General features: G+C 38.4%; 1 protein-coding gene across 6 annotated transcripts in view; it reads right to left on the bottom strand.

Moving 5' to 3' along the window:
- The window catches only part of THADA (THADA armadillo repeat containing), a 330,983-nt gene that overhangs the window by 258,528 nt on the left and 59,111 nt on the right, over positions 1–13,344 (bottom strand). For all 6 annotated transcript variants that reach the window (XM_058684278.1, XM_058684279.1, XM_058684280.1 and 3 more), the window contains one exon: positions 8,900–9,009. In XM_058684278.1, the coding sequence (XP_058540261.1) occupies positions 8,900–9,009 (110 nt within the window). The remainder of the gene's footprint in view (positions 1–8,899; positions 9,010–13,344) is intronic.

The raw sequence follows: 13,344 nt of genomic DNA, 5'->3' as shown, positions 1-13,344 counted from the left end.
CACGGACCGCGAGATCGTGACCTGGCTGAAGTCGGACGCTTAACCGACTGCGCCACCCAGGCGCCCCTATCACAATTTCTTATATATAATAGGTGATCGAAACTTTTGTTAAACTGCTAATCTCTGAAGCAGTATGAATTTCCAAAAATATTTGGATTCTAGTGCCAGCTTGTTCACTAACTAGATGCGTGGCTATGAACAAATCGCTTGATTTCTTAGTAGATAAGAATGAAAAGGAGATAATTACAAGATTGCTTTGAAATTCAATGAGATATTATTATTTGGGTTACTAATACAAATAAAGAAAGCAATGACCCTAAATTATATAAGTCTCCAAAGCTCCTGATGAAAATGTCCCCCAAAACACTGAGTCCCTCATGGCCTCAGTTCTTTGCTCAGGTTCTCACATGTCCCTCTTAGTTCTACAGAGTTAAGTGTTTCAAATTTGGATCCTAGTAATTGCCTCTAGGTTCACTGCAATTCTGGACTACCACATCATATTCTCAATGGTCAAACACAGCGTTTCCTAACACAGCATGTGGCATACAGGAGATGTTCAAGAAATCTTTTATTGAATGATTAAACAAGGACAACTAGGGTTGGTGCCAGGGGCTGCACACTAGTTGCGGCTTTAGTTAGGCAAATAAATGGGAAAAACAAAAACAAAAACTAGGTGTAGAAAAGGAGGGCTAGAACTTTAAGGTTTCTCCATGGTGAAGCCACCACGGTGCCTATAAAAACACAATAGCCTAATCTAGAGCTCTGACTGGTCAATGAACCTTCTGTCTACTCCCCAACAAGGAAAGATTACTTTATAAGGAAGTGATTTCAAAACTCCAGAGTTGCTGGTCCTTAGCAATAATGAAGGGATTGAAAGGTAAAAATGGAACCAGGCAAGGCTCCCAAGAACAATGCAACAACTCTGGTTGTTTGTTTTGGTTCTTCATCACACAATCCAGGGGCAGCAAGGAAAAGGGAAAGGTTCCTGAGTGAAGCAGTCCTTGGTTCTCTGGGCCATCTCTCCGCAGTCACCAACCACAGCCGAGGAGAACGCCAAACCTGATTTTGGTAGCAAGCGCCTCTCCACAAAAAGAGGAGACATCCTCTCTGTCTGAAGGATCATTTGTTTTATTTCACTCCCATGTCAGCTTAATACAAAATACACAGTGTCTTTAGTCTTGAGTACATCATACAAATTGTAACTTTCTTACAAAGGATTCCAGGTTCTTCATAAGAAACTCTCCTTAAATGTTATTAATCCACAAAATACTCCTAAGAGATCAGTTTACCAGTTCTAAAGGAAGTTTATTAAAAATGATCCAACTTCCCTCAATCTTTCATGGCCCAAATACCCAGACTTTCCCAATCAGGAACTAGAAAGCAGCACTGTACAATGAGTAGGACGCTCAGAGCTGCAAACAGGCCTCAGAAAGCGGTACCCTCTCACTTTCTCAGAGAGCACACAGCACCCAGAGAGGTTAAATGGCTTTCCTCTTGTCAACAAGGCTGGTAGGGAGAACTCAGCTCTAATTCATACCTCAGTATTCTCTTCTCTAAACACTGAGAGAGGGACACCTGGGAGCTCAATCAGTTGAGCATTCGACTTCAGCTCAGGTCAAAATCTCCTAGTTCGTGAGTTTGACCTCCGCGTCAAGCTTTGTGCTTTGGATTCTGTGTCTCCCTCTCGCTGCCCGTCCCCTGCTCGTGCTGTCTCTCTCTCAAAAATAAATAAACATTAAAAAAAAAATTTTTTTTAATAAACACTGAGGGAGATGGTGGTTGAGGGTGTGGGGTGGGAGGAATCAGACCATTCTGATTCTCCTGTTCAACACAGTCAGGAAAAAAAAAAAAAAAAAAGGAAGAAAAAAGAAAAAGGCTGACGGTTGGGGTGTGGGAGAGTTGTTTTTCATTTTTCCTATGCTAAGTGCTATGGCCTCAATCTCTACTACAGAAATAAATAGGGCAGGCTATAGCTGGTGTTTAGGGCTTTGTGTTGTCTTGAGCAAATCACTGGAGCAAATTATTGTTCCATAAGCAGATTAGTCCAATTTCTACCCACAAAGCTATCTCACTCATAGTGGATAAGTATTCTAAGATAAGCATAAAACCCGCAGACTGAAATCAAATTACATTTGCTGTATACTCAACTAATTGGTCATTAGACTATTTTGTGCCAGTAAATCAGGTTCCCTGACTACAAAGTGGCTTTCCAATGGCTTAATCCATCCACCTAAGTATGGTAACACAGAGCTATTTTTGTTAAGTTCTGATTAGTTTTATTACTACTGTTAATTCAGAAATGTTACCTTCATTTCCTCAAACTCTTTCAGTATGGTCATTTTTCCTAGCTTAGAGATTTTTCCCAATTTCCAATTATTTCATAAGCTAAATTCTCCACTCCATTCGTTCTTTGGTCAAATATTATGTTTATGATCTCAAGGTTCACGTTTATTATTTCCATTAAACTAAACAAGGACAGATGTGCAGGAAGGCTGTGTGCATGTGCATGCACATTTTAAAAAGGCAACATAACCCTGAAGCATGGAGAAATTTTAAGCCTGAAAAATGATTTGTCCAAATGAGATCCAGTGAGAAAGCTACATATCAACAGAAGTCATCTGAACCTCCCTCACCACCATCAAATATAGTTGAGGTTTACTGCAGACTAAAACATCAGGGGGCTATTTTGAGCCTGAGCTGCAGGCACAGGCAATAAGGACAATGACCAAATCTAAATTGAGTTACCAATAAGAAGGCCATAGGGAAAGAGCAAGATACAGGGGATTAAAAAAAGTGCTTAGAAGTGCAGATCAGATTGTCAGTTCTCTTAATATTTAATATAACCATTCCCTGAGATCAAGGAGAAAAAATTAATAATAAAAACCTTGGGACTTCACTAACAGAGCTGAGATAGAGGTTACTCATTGAGAACAAGAATCCTCTGTTATGTCGAAATGACTCAATACCATTATGAGAACTTTAAAAACAAGTATCAACGTTCTAGAAAGAAGGTAATATCTGACTCACCTATGGAATGGGCTTAAAAATGAAAATTCAGGGGCCAAAAACCAAAGACACCAAGATTTAGAATTTAAATATTAAAACATCTCAGTTTTCAACAAATCCTTTCAATTCACTACATAAATGGGAAGTTTAAAGAATTTTAAAGAATTATGAAGAATAAATACGGCTTCCCAGAGTGATTATTGCTTTGTTATTCTTTATATAATTATTAATGTTTTAAATAAAATTCATAGGACACTCAGAAATTTAAAAAACGGTCTTATTTAGGGATGCCTGGGTGGCTTAGTTGGTTAGGTGTCTGGCTCTTGATTTCAGCTCAGGTCATGATCTCATGGTTCATGAGATGAGCCCCATGTCAGTCTCTGTGCTGACACCGTGGAGCCTGCTTGGGATTCTTTCTCTGCCCCTCCCTAACTCACATGCATGTGCACGTTCTCTCTCTCTCTCTCTCGCTCTATCTTAAACTAAATAAACATTTTTAAAAAGGGTCTTATTTAGACACATTTGCCAAAGCAGATGTAAATAAAGGTTTAGACATGACTGTATATTACTTCATCAGGAGTTAAATGACTTTTTCACCAAATCTAATACATTACAGTCTCCATTTGTTTCTTGCTCAATCTCATATTCTTTAGAGACTTGGTCTTTCATTCTGCAGCAAATTATTTTTTCATTACTATAATTCAGATGTTCATAAGAAGTTTTCTGCTGAATTTAAATTGTAGTAGCTACAGGGGTGCCTGGGGTGGCTCAGTCAATTGAGCATCCAACTTTGGTTCAGGTAACGATCTCACAGTTCATGAGTTTGAGCTCCACGTCGGGCTCTGTGCTGACAGCTCGGAGACTAGAGCCTGCTTCGGATTCTGTGTCTCCCTCTCTCTCTGTTCCTCCCCCACTCACACTTTGTCTCTCTCTCTCTCTCTCTCTCAAAAATAAAGATTAAAAAGAAAATTTAATTGTAGTAGCTATAATTAACTGATGAAAGTTTAAGTACATATTTAAATTACTTCTGTCTACTATCATTGTTGATGTCCATGAATTAGAACTAGCATTTTTATGACAAAAACTGCTAAATGTCGGCAGTTCATTTTTTCAGGCCAATAACTGAAAATGATTGCAATTATTGCAATAAATAGCTGTAGGCTAAGCTATATTTCAACAAGCAAAGCAATTCAAATATGTGTAGAATAAGACAATATCAAGTATTCACAAAACACTCTTCTACATTTGGAATTGTGGTCAACAATTTAGTGCCTTTACAGTTAGGATTAATTCATGATCGTACAAATGAAAGCTAGAGTCCCTGGCCTAACACCCTAGTTTAAGATTCTGTTCATTTTCACTGAAACAACAACTTTAAATACTAAAGCCATAGAGGGTAAACAAGCAAACATAAATTTCACCAGAAACTTGAGAGTTATGACTTTAATGCACTTAACCACTTCAATCAAATGCTTACACTGGTTTTTGAAGAAGAGTATGCATATTTCATCAAATTCTAAATAGAGAGCACCATATAAGAAAAGCAGAATCTAGAAAATTAACTCAACATGTTGTTTGTATGTGTGTGTGTATGTATGTGCGCGCAAATGTTGCTTTCAAAAAATTCCCAGAGAAAAAGAACAGCATCTCCCAATCCTATTTATTCTTAGATGATTGTTTAATAGTGAAGTCAGTTTACATTTGAAGACGTTTTGAATAATCCTATTAAAAACCAATTCAAACAATGCGGCTCATGTTTAACTCCAGTTATTTATCCATCAATCTCTTTAAGTGTTTCCTTCCCTAACACAGCTGTAGTTCAAGAGGTGGCCAGCAGTTGGCCTCCATTTCATGAAAATCCAGCAGTGGATTTTCATGAAAGCCCAGATTTCTTTTTGCAAACTTTTTAACAGTTATATGAAAAATAACTTTTTCATAACTTAAGAGCTTATAAAAAGCTTTTAAAAGGATCCAAAAGAAACACATTTTCTCTTAAAAATCAAAACCAAACAAAAGGAAGCCACACACATTGTTAAGACGTTCTTGCAAAACATTCTGTTCGGCAGATCAGAAATGTCTCCAAAGGGACCAAGAACCACTTAGTTTGGAATTCAACAGTTGAGAACTCAGAACAGGCTGGTTAAAAGCCAGTAGTGACAGCCATGAGGAGATCTTTAAAGCAGATTAGGAGTGGCTGAGACACCAGGCACTGGGCCTTGCCTGCTCTTCCTGTTCCATTTATTTCGAATGCCTTCAAATGTACCATTCAACCACCCAGTACAGTACCACTGTTCAAAAGCCTCTGTCCTTGGTCCTCTGCTCTCTTCTCCTTTTATGCTCTCCCCTAAAGACTGCAATCCTACTAACTATAATGTTTATGGTGATAACTGCTAAGCCTACATCTGTGTGTTGTATCCCCCAAACTTAATCCCCTATCTCCCAGCTCTGACTTAAATATTTCCACCAGGATATGCCATCACCAGCTCACATACAACACATACAAAACAAATTTATTCATCTTTTTAAAAATGTTTATTTATTTGAGAGAGAGAGAGAGAGAGAGAGAAGGAGAGAGCACACGAGTGGGAGAAGGACAAGGAGAAGGAGAGAAAGAGAGAAAGAGAGAAAGAGAGAGGGAGAGAGAGAGAGAGAGAGAGAGAGAGAGAGAGAGAGAGAGAGAGAGAGAGAGAATCCCAAGTAGGCTCCATGCTGTCAGCACAGAGCCCAAAGCGGGGCTTGATCGCATGAACTGTGAGATCATGATCTGAGCCGAAATCAAGAGTCGGACACCTAACTGACTGAGCCACCTAGGCGCCCCTGTTCATCTTTATCAAACTAATTCCTTCTTTCAGTTCCTCTGCCTCTGTTAACATCAGTCCCATTGTTCACCAAGAATTAAACCACTGGAGGGGCGCCTGGGTGGCGCAGTCGGTTAAGCGTCCGACTTCAGCCAGGTCACGATCTCGCGGTCCGTGAGTTCGAGCCCCGCGTCAGGCTCTGGGCTGATGGCTCGGAGCCTGGAGCCTGTTTCCGATTCTGTGTCTTCCTCTCTCTCTGCCCCTCCCCCGTTCATGCTCTGTCTCTCTCTGTCCCAAAAATAAATAAAAAAATGTTGAAAAAAAAAAATTTAAAAAAAAAAAAAAAGAATTAAACCACTGGAACAATCATGGACTCCTGGTGCCCTCCATCACTCACGTTCACTTGGTTCATGTGGTTCAGATCACATTTTTCAAAGATGGCCACTGCAATATCCCACATGTATTTCTATAATATGATCTCGCCACTTCACCGTTAAACAAAAAGTAGAGTCTAATTCCTCTCTTCTTGAATCTGGACTATCCTGAAGACTCACTTATAACCAAAAGAATGTGACTGAAGCAGGGCTATGAGACTTCTGAGGCTAGGTCAGAAATGACCATGCAGCTCCTGCATGGTTCTCTCGGGACTCTTTCTGGGGAAGCCAGCTGCCATACATGAAAGTCAACTACCTTAAGAATGCCATGCTGAGAGACCACATGTAGTCCCAACCTGGCCCAATCTTCCAGCTGTCCCACCAAGGTAACATAAATAAATAACACGAATAAAGCCGTCTTGGATCCTCCTGATCAGTTCATCTGCCAGTTCAATGCCACCAACTGAACTCAGTAAACATGCTGAGAAGAATCACCCAGCGGAGCCTTGCCGTAACCCTTGACCCATAAAATCATGAAATATGTAGATATATTATGCAAATATAATAAAATCCACAGCTTCCTTCTAAGCATTCAATACATCATGTGTGCAGTTGTTATGAAGTGGGGCTGAATGCTAACTGACATGCCGTCTCTTTCCCTCCATTCCCAGGGCCATCATCACAGAGGAAGCTCTCATCACCTTAGATCTAGATCATTATAACTGGTTCCGGGCTCTCTTCACTGTAATCTGTCATTACAGATCTATCTAATCTAACAGTTCCAACTGGAAAACCACTTTTACACACCAACACCACCATCAACCTCAATCTCATTGATGTTTTCCATTTGTGGAAAGTTTTATAATGCAAACTTGATCCGCACGACAATAGCCAGAGATACATCAATAGGGCGAATATTCTTTTTGTTACTTTAGAGATGAAGGGATCAGAGCTAAAGAGATTAACTTTTGTACAATCTCACTGCCAATAAATGGAATGGATACAAACAGAACTGAGAGCCTATGTCAAAGTTTACTGCTATTTCTCTGTTCTGTGATGCCTCCTATAGTCTATTTCAGGTTAAAAAAAATATATATTCAATGCTTTTCTCCAAACCTACCACAGCAAACCTACTTTCTAAATATCTGTAATACGGTCTCAATCTACCCAGGGGTACAGTATTGCCTGCTAACACCACCACCACTACAATAAGAATGGCCTGTTTATTCACCTACCACTATGTCATGCTGATTATAGCCTCTGAACATCTGCTCATAAAGTTTCCTCCTCTCTCCTGCTATCTACTTAAACTTCCCTCATGTGTTAGCAGAAAATCTACTTCCTCCATTAAGTCCTAGCAGCCTATTGCTGTTACTTTCTCTCTGCAAGTCCTACATCATTTGTAAATTTGGCCCACATTTCGACAATTACACTGGATTGTTGGTCTTGTTCAAGTGTGTTGGCCTCACTTTCCAAGCAGGTATTCAGCTAACACACATCCATACATAAAGCGATGTTAGGTGCTTACAGCCAGTGTCTGTTCTGACCAGTCAGTACCCATGAAATACCCTCTGTTAAATATCTTACGTTTCATCCCTGCTTATTTCATAAACAATAAGCTCTTTAAGAACAGGACCCTTGTCTTATAAAGAAGTATTATAGCCTCCAGACCAAACACACTACTAAGCACACAACTAGTGTTCAGTATGCATTTGATAATGATTTGAAGGAAGTGAAGTGTGTTATCAGAAAAAATACCCCTAAAGTCATGTCTACACCAGAAAGAAAGAGTTGAAAAGATAATAAAATATTTTCAAGATCAGCATTTTAATGTCAGGGCCATTCTATAACATATCGTTTAAAGATATTCTGTGCAGCCCATAACTGCAAAATGTTCTCTAAATGTTTTTACCAGGAGTGTGAAAAAAAAAAAAAAAGTTTCAAAAATATTCAAGGAGTAGATGTCTTACCAGCCCAAAATAAAATGTTTGCTGAGGCTACAAGACTGGCAGAACTCTGCTTCATTTCAAAAAGTTTCCAGGCAATGGAAATGTTTTCCTGGAAAATACTACCTTTTATTTAGAGAACACTTGCCATGAACACTTAGTCATTAAGTAATTTAAGGTTTCCTCACAAGTTCTTTAGAGGAAATCTATTATATGAATGAATGAAATTATCAGTACCTATAATGTCAAAAAAACACATTTGGCTAAATACATGAAATCTACCTACGTATTTTTCCAGGTAAGGGGGAAAAATATTTGATACTTTTTGGTCTATTTACTCTTCTTTAAAATTTTTCTGTAAGATAAAATTATAAAGGAAAACACAAAATCCGTAAGTGTTTCTCTGTAATATACACAAATCCAAAAAACTGGAAGCTTATTTTATTCCAAATGCCAGGTAATTTTCAAACAGACAAAACAGTCATTTCATTCAATGAAAAGAAATGGTAACTTCAAAGCTATTTTTAGCAAAATCTCTTGAGTTTGCTTCAAATCACCTTTCAATGGGAGAGCAACTTGGTTTGGACATTTCACTCAATCATCTGAAGTAAAGCACACAATGAAACCTAAGAAAACAATTTCTTCCAAAAGTTTGAAGCCAACTACGTCTTATTCTTTTAAACATCAAAAGACACAAGTAAATTTTAACTCGAGCACATGGTTTGTACCTTTAGTCTTTTAAAAATGTACACAAAAGGATATTTGTTTTGTTTACCTGTTTAGTATTTCAGTGAGTTTCACAAAGCCAGTGTAAGCCAGTTCAAATGCTCCTCTGTGCCTGGACTGTAAGAGGTGTTGTTTAAAGTAATCTCCTATTTCTTTTACCTTTAAAACAAAATGAAAAATAAATGTCTGATTTATATGTATATTTACAGATATATTTATGTCAGTAATATCATTTAGAACTCAGGACTAGTTCTCTATCCATTTAGCACTTACTCTGTGACAAGTAGTATTTTAAATGTTTTTATAACAGCACATTTAATCTTTACAGTAATTCCATGAAATAAGTACTATTATTATCTCCACTTTTCATTGGGGAGGGGGCCCAGAAAGGCCAAGTAACTTATTCAAGGTCACACAGCAAGTAAGTAGTAGAGCCAGTACATAAAGCCAGGCAGTCTGGCTCCAGCTGGCCGTCTTTAACTGTTACACTAGAACTGCCTCCCTCTGCCAGCTGCACAGACCTCACTGTGTTCTCTGTTAGCTCCTATCACTCAACACCAATAGCAAAGCACACAGGCGACAACCCTCACACACCTATGGCTAGGTGTGGTTAAAATATACATAACACAAAATTTAACATTTTAACCATCTTTTAAAATGTTTTTAATGTTTATTTTTGAGAGAGAGAGAGCATGAGCAAGTGGAGGGGCAGAGGGAAAGATGGAGACAGAATCCGAAGCAGGCTCTAGGTTCTGAGCTGTCAGCACAGAGCCCAACGTAGGGCTCGAATCCACAAACCACGAGATCATGACCTGAGCCGAGGTCGGATGCTTAACCAAGCCACCCAGGCACCCTCATTTTAACCATGTTTAAGTGTACAGTTCTGTGACACTCAGTACATTCACACTGTTATGCAACCATCAGCACCATCCATCTATAGAACTTTTTCATCTTCCCCAACTGAGACTTCAATCCATTAAACAATAACTTCCAAAAATTACCTTTAGAGATATACACTTGTTAATGGCAATGCAAGATTTGTGCAAATGGACTCCTGAAAACTGAAAAGTGATATGCTTTACTCTGAGTCGGAACCATGGAATTTTCCAGAATGCTACCTAATCACTTTCCTACATGTTGCAAGTTTAGACAAATAACAAATATGGCAATTTATTTTAAAGAAGACATGATTAATGATGTCTTTAGTTGTTGATGAGGTTTTGTACAGAATTAACTATTAAATGGGCTAATTGTACTTTTATACCAGTAAGATTTGGCGGCTACAGACTTTAGAAAAATCCAAATTTTGTATAAAGCTCAGGACCAAAATTGTAACTGGCTCTCTCTTTTTTCTTTTTTTTTAAATTTATCTGGAGTCGGGGAGAGGGGTAGAGAGAGAGGGAGACAGAGAATCCCAAGAAGTCTCCACGCAGCTACCATCCAGAGTCTAACGTGGGACTCAAACCCACAAAACTGTTGAGATCGTGACCTGAGCCAAAATCAAGAGTCGGACACTCAACTGACTGAGCCCCCAGGTGCCCCTGTAATTGGCTGTCTTGATCCAAGACTCCCCAGCAGATCACAGTATGGTGAGAAGGCAAGATGTCCCAAGATAGTTCAGATATGCTTACCTAGAAACACCTTCTACCTCTGCACAATGACAAGGTTAGTGCCCTGAACACATTAGAGATAACAAACAGTGCAAGGTGTAGTTAAACATGTGGCCATGGGCAAGTGTCTCAGTTTCCTCATCTACAAACCGGGGACAGCAGTAGCACTTGCCTCAAAATTATATATTAAAATGAATTAATAAACTTACAAGTCCAGAACAGGACCATAACTTATAATCTAATTCAGTTCTGGGTTTCCAAATAGAGGAAAAGTAAAGACATTACTCCATACTCAAAATATATCTGATTATAGAGAAGCAACAAGCAATACATTTAGAGAAGTAAGAATCAGATATAAAACAACAAAGAACCAGAAAAGCAGTTAATAATAGTAATTTAAAAAGTCTAACACTTTAATATCCCAAAGAATGAGAGGTCATGTTTTTCAGCTCAAGTTTTCAGGTAAAGATCTGATGATACTCCTACTTTTTAATATATATTTTTTAAGACCCACATACTACTAGTTATCAAAAGCCACAGTCAAGGTAAGCTTTGTCATTTTCTCTTCGATACGGTAATTTCAGAGCATATTTTCATCAGAATTATCAAGCCTTAAATCTGAATTTAACCCCCAAGATAGATCTGAAGCTCAGTAATCCTACAAAATGGGGACCAGAAGAAATTCCAGTTAGCTATGTTGTTATGGCTATCGTTTCTATTATTAGAGAAATAAAAGAAGATGTCTAAGAAGGTGCTTTAAGCCATGGAAAATAAAAACAGGAAGTCATAAAGTTGAGGTCTAAGCTCCTTAACTTTTTTTTCTAAAATGTTACAGATAGTAAAACATACTTCAGGAAAAGACAAATGTTAACTATTAAAGTGCTATTCTGTGAACTTACAGTGGTTCACCATCTAGTTCTTAAGCAAAGATTTTCTTTTCATTACTTCCTTTATCCTAACTCTTTTTAAAGGGGCCTAAGCCAAAAAGCATATAATAAAATCAAAGACCTCAGAAGCGTGACCAGTGGACGTTCTTCTCAAGGGTGGACCTCGATTTTAGGTAATCCTGGCCTCAGGAAACAGAATGAGGTTCTCAGAACACAACTGAGAAGTAGACAGTTTTTCCTCATTTTATACTGAACATAATCTCCCACCAAACCCACCTACGTAATACTGCGAATTTGTGCCTTTGAAGAGAATATGCAATGTATGTTAATTAGACAGTAAATATTTCTGGAGCACCAGTAAATATTTCTGGAGCACCCAGCCAAATGCTTAGTAGCTTAGTGCTAGGGTAGATGGGGAAGAACAAAACAAGACATCTGTCCTCAAGAGGCTTTCAGTTCAGAGAAAAACACTATGCTGAGTGGTACCCATTAGACGCCTAACAACTCCAAGAAATGAAAGATCCTTCTGCTCTGGAATAAATTATTGCAAGAAGCTTTGTGTTCAGACCTTGAACCACATATACTTGGGTGGATCAAAATGGAAGAGGGTAAGTAACATGAGAAGAGGCTGGGTGGCTAGAAGGAATGAATAAACATTTATTAAATACCTGCTACCTGCCAGACACTTTACTGGATCTTCCTATATGAAGGAACACAGATTATGTAAGAGAAGGTTAGGAGACCTGGCTGAATGACCTTAAGGTTCCATTCTAGGAAACAGAGAAAGATAAGGTTGCAAATTGGGGATGAACCCCATTACCAAGGGTTGAAAGAGTCAGCAGGGCAGTGTGGTCTCTGAGCAGCTGGACAGGAAAAAGGGCCATGCTCACACCTCCCACTGGATAATCAGATGACAGGCACAGATCTGACCCTAACAACTTAGAAAATTAATGACAAGAGTCAGAATCAGAAATAGATTTTTGGGGCGCCTGGGTGGCTCAGTGGGTTAACCGTCTGACTTGGCTCAGGTCATGATCTCACGGTTCGTGAGTTCGAGCCCCGCATCGGGCTCTGTGCTGACAGCTTAGAGCCTGGATGGAGCCTGCTTTGGATTCTGTGTCTCCCTCCCTCTCTGCTCCTCCCCCAGTCATGTTCTGTCTCTCAAAAATAAATAAACATTAAAAAAATCTTAAAAAAAAAAAATAGAATTTTTAAATGTATCTTAAAAATGAAAAAGCCTTCTGAAAACTCCAACCCAACTGCCCTTTTATTAGATGCAACTGAGGTCCTATCTAAAGTTGACAAAAACATGGATGATTTCTTCACAAAATATTTCTTAATGAATAACATACATCTCAAGATTTCTGAAAGAGAATTAAGGTATAAATGCAAAAAAAAAAAAAAGGGGGGGTGGGCACTGATTTCTATTCTTAAATTCTAGTGACTATCTTTTTAAGTTTAGCAGATCCTGGTTCTAAATTTTCATAAAACCTATTTCTATAGGTCAATTAACACGCTTTCTGGATTTACAGGGTGTAAATTTCCACAGGGGAAAACAGCTACATGCCATGTCTCTAGGCATCTATAATTTACCAGTAGGCTAATTAGAGGAGCTAAATGTACAATCAAGAGTCTAAAACCCATACAGGACAAATTTAAATACATTTTTAAATATCTGTCCTTTGTCTATAGAGAGAAATACGGCTGAAAAATCAAGGCTAATTCCATTCATTTTAAAGTAGATAAACCAAAAGGGATTTAAGTGTTGGTGGAACATTTCTACAAAAAGCATATGCGGTGGTTAAGCTATGATACTCTGATACAGTGGGAGGTCTGGGTTCAGGAACCCTACTCAGCCTCCTTACTAACATAAGCTAATTCAGCTGACATTATTTTATTATATTATTTATATGTGAAATGGAGATAAAACTAGAACCTACTTCATAGGATTGTTCTAAGAAATAAGTTAAATTACACATAAGCATTGGGCAGAGTAC

This window comes from Neofelis nebulosa, chromosome 9 (genome assembly GCF_028018385.1).
Source record: "Neofelis nebulosa isolate mNeoNeb1 chromosome 9, mNeoNeb1.pri, whole genome shotgun sequence".
NCBI classification, from domain to species: domain Eukaryota; kingdom Metazoa; phylum Chordata; class Mammalia; order Carnivora; family Felidae; genus Neofelis; species Neofelis nebulosa.
Note: the sequence above shows the minus strand (reverse complement) of the source record. Positions and strands in the feature narration are given on the sequence as shown.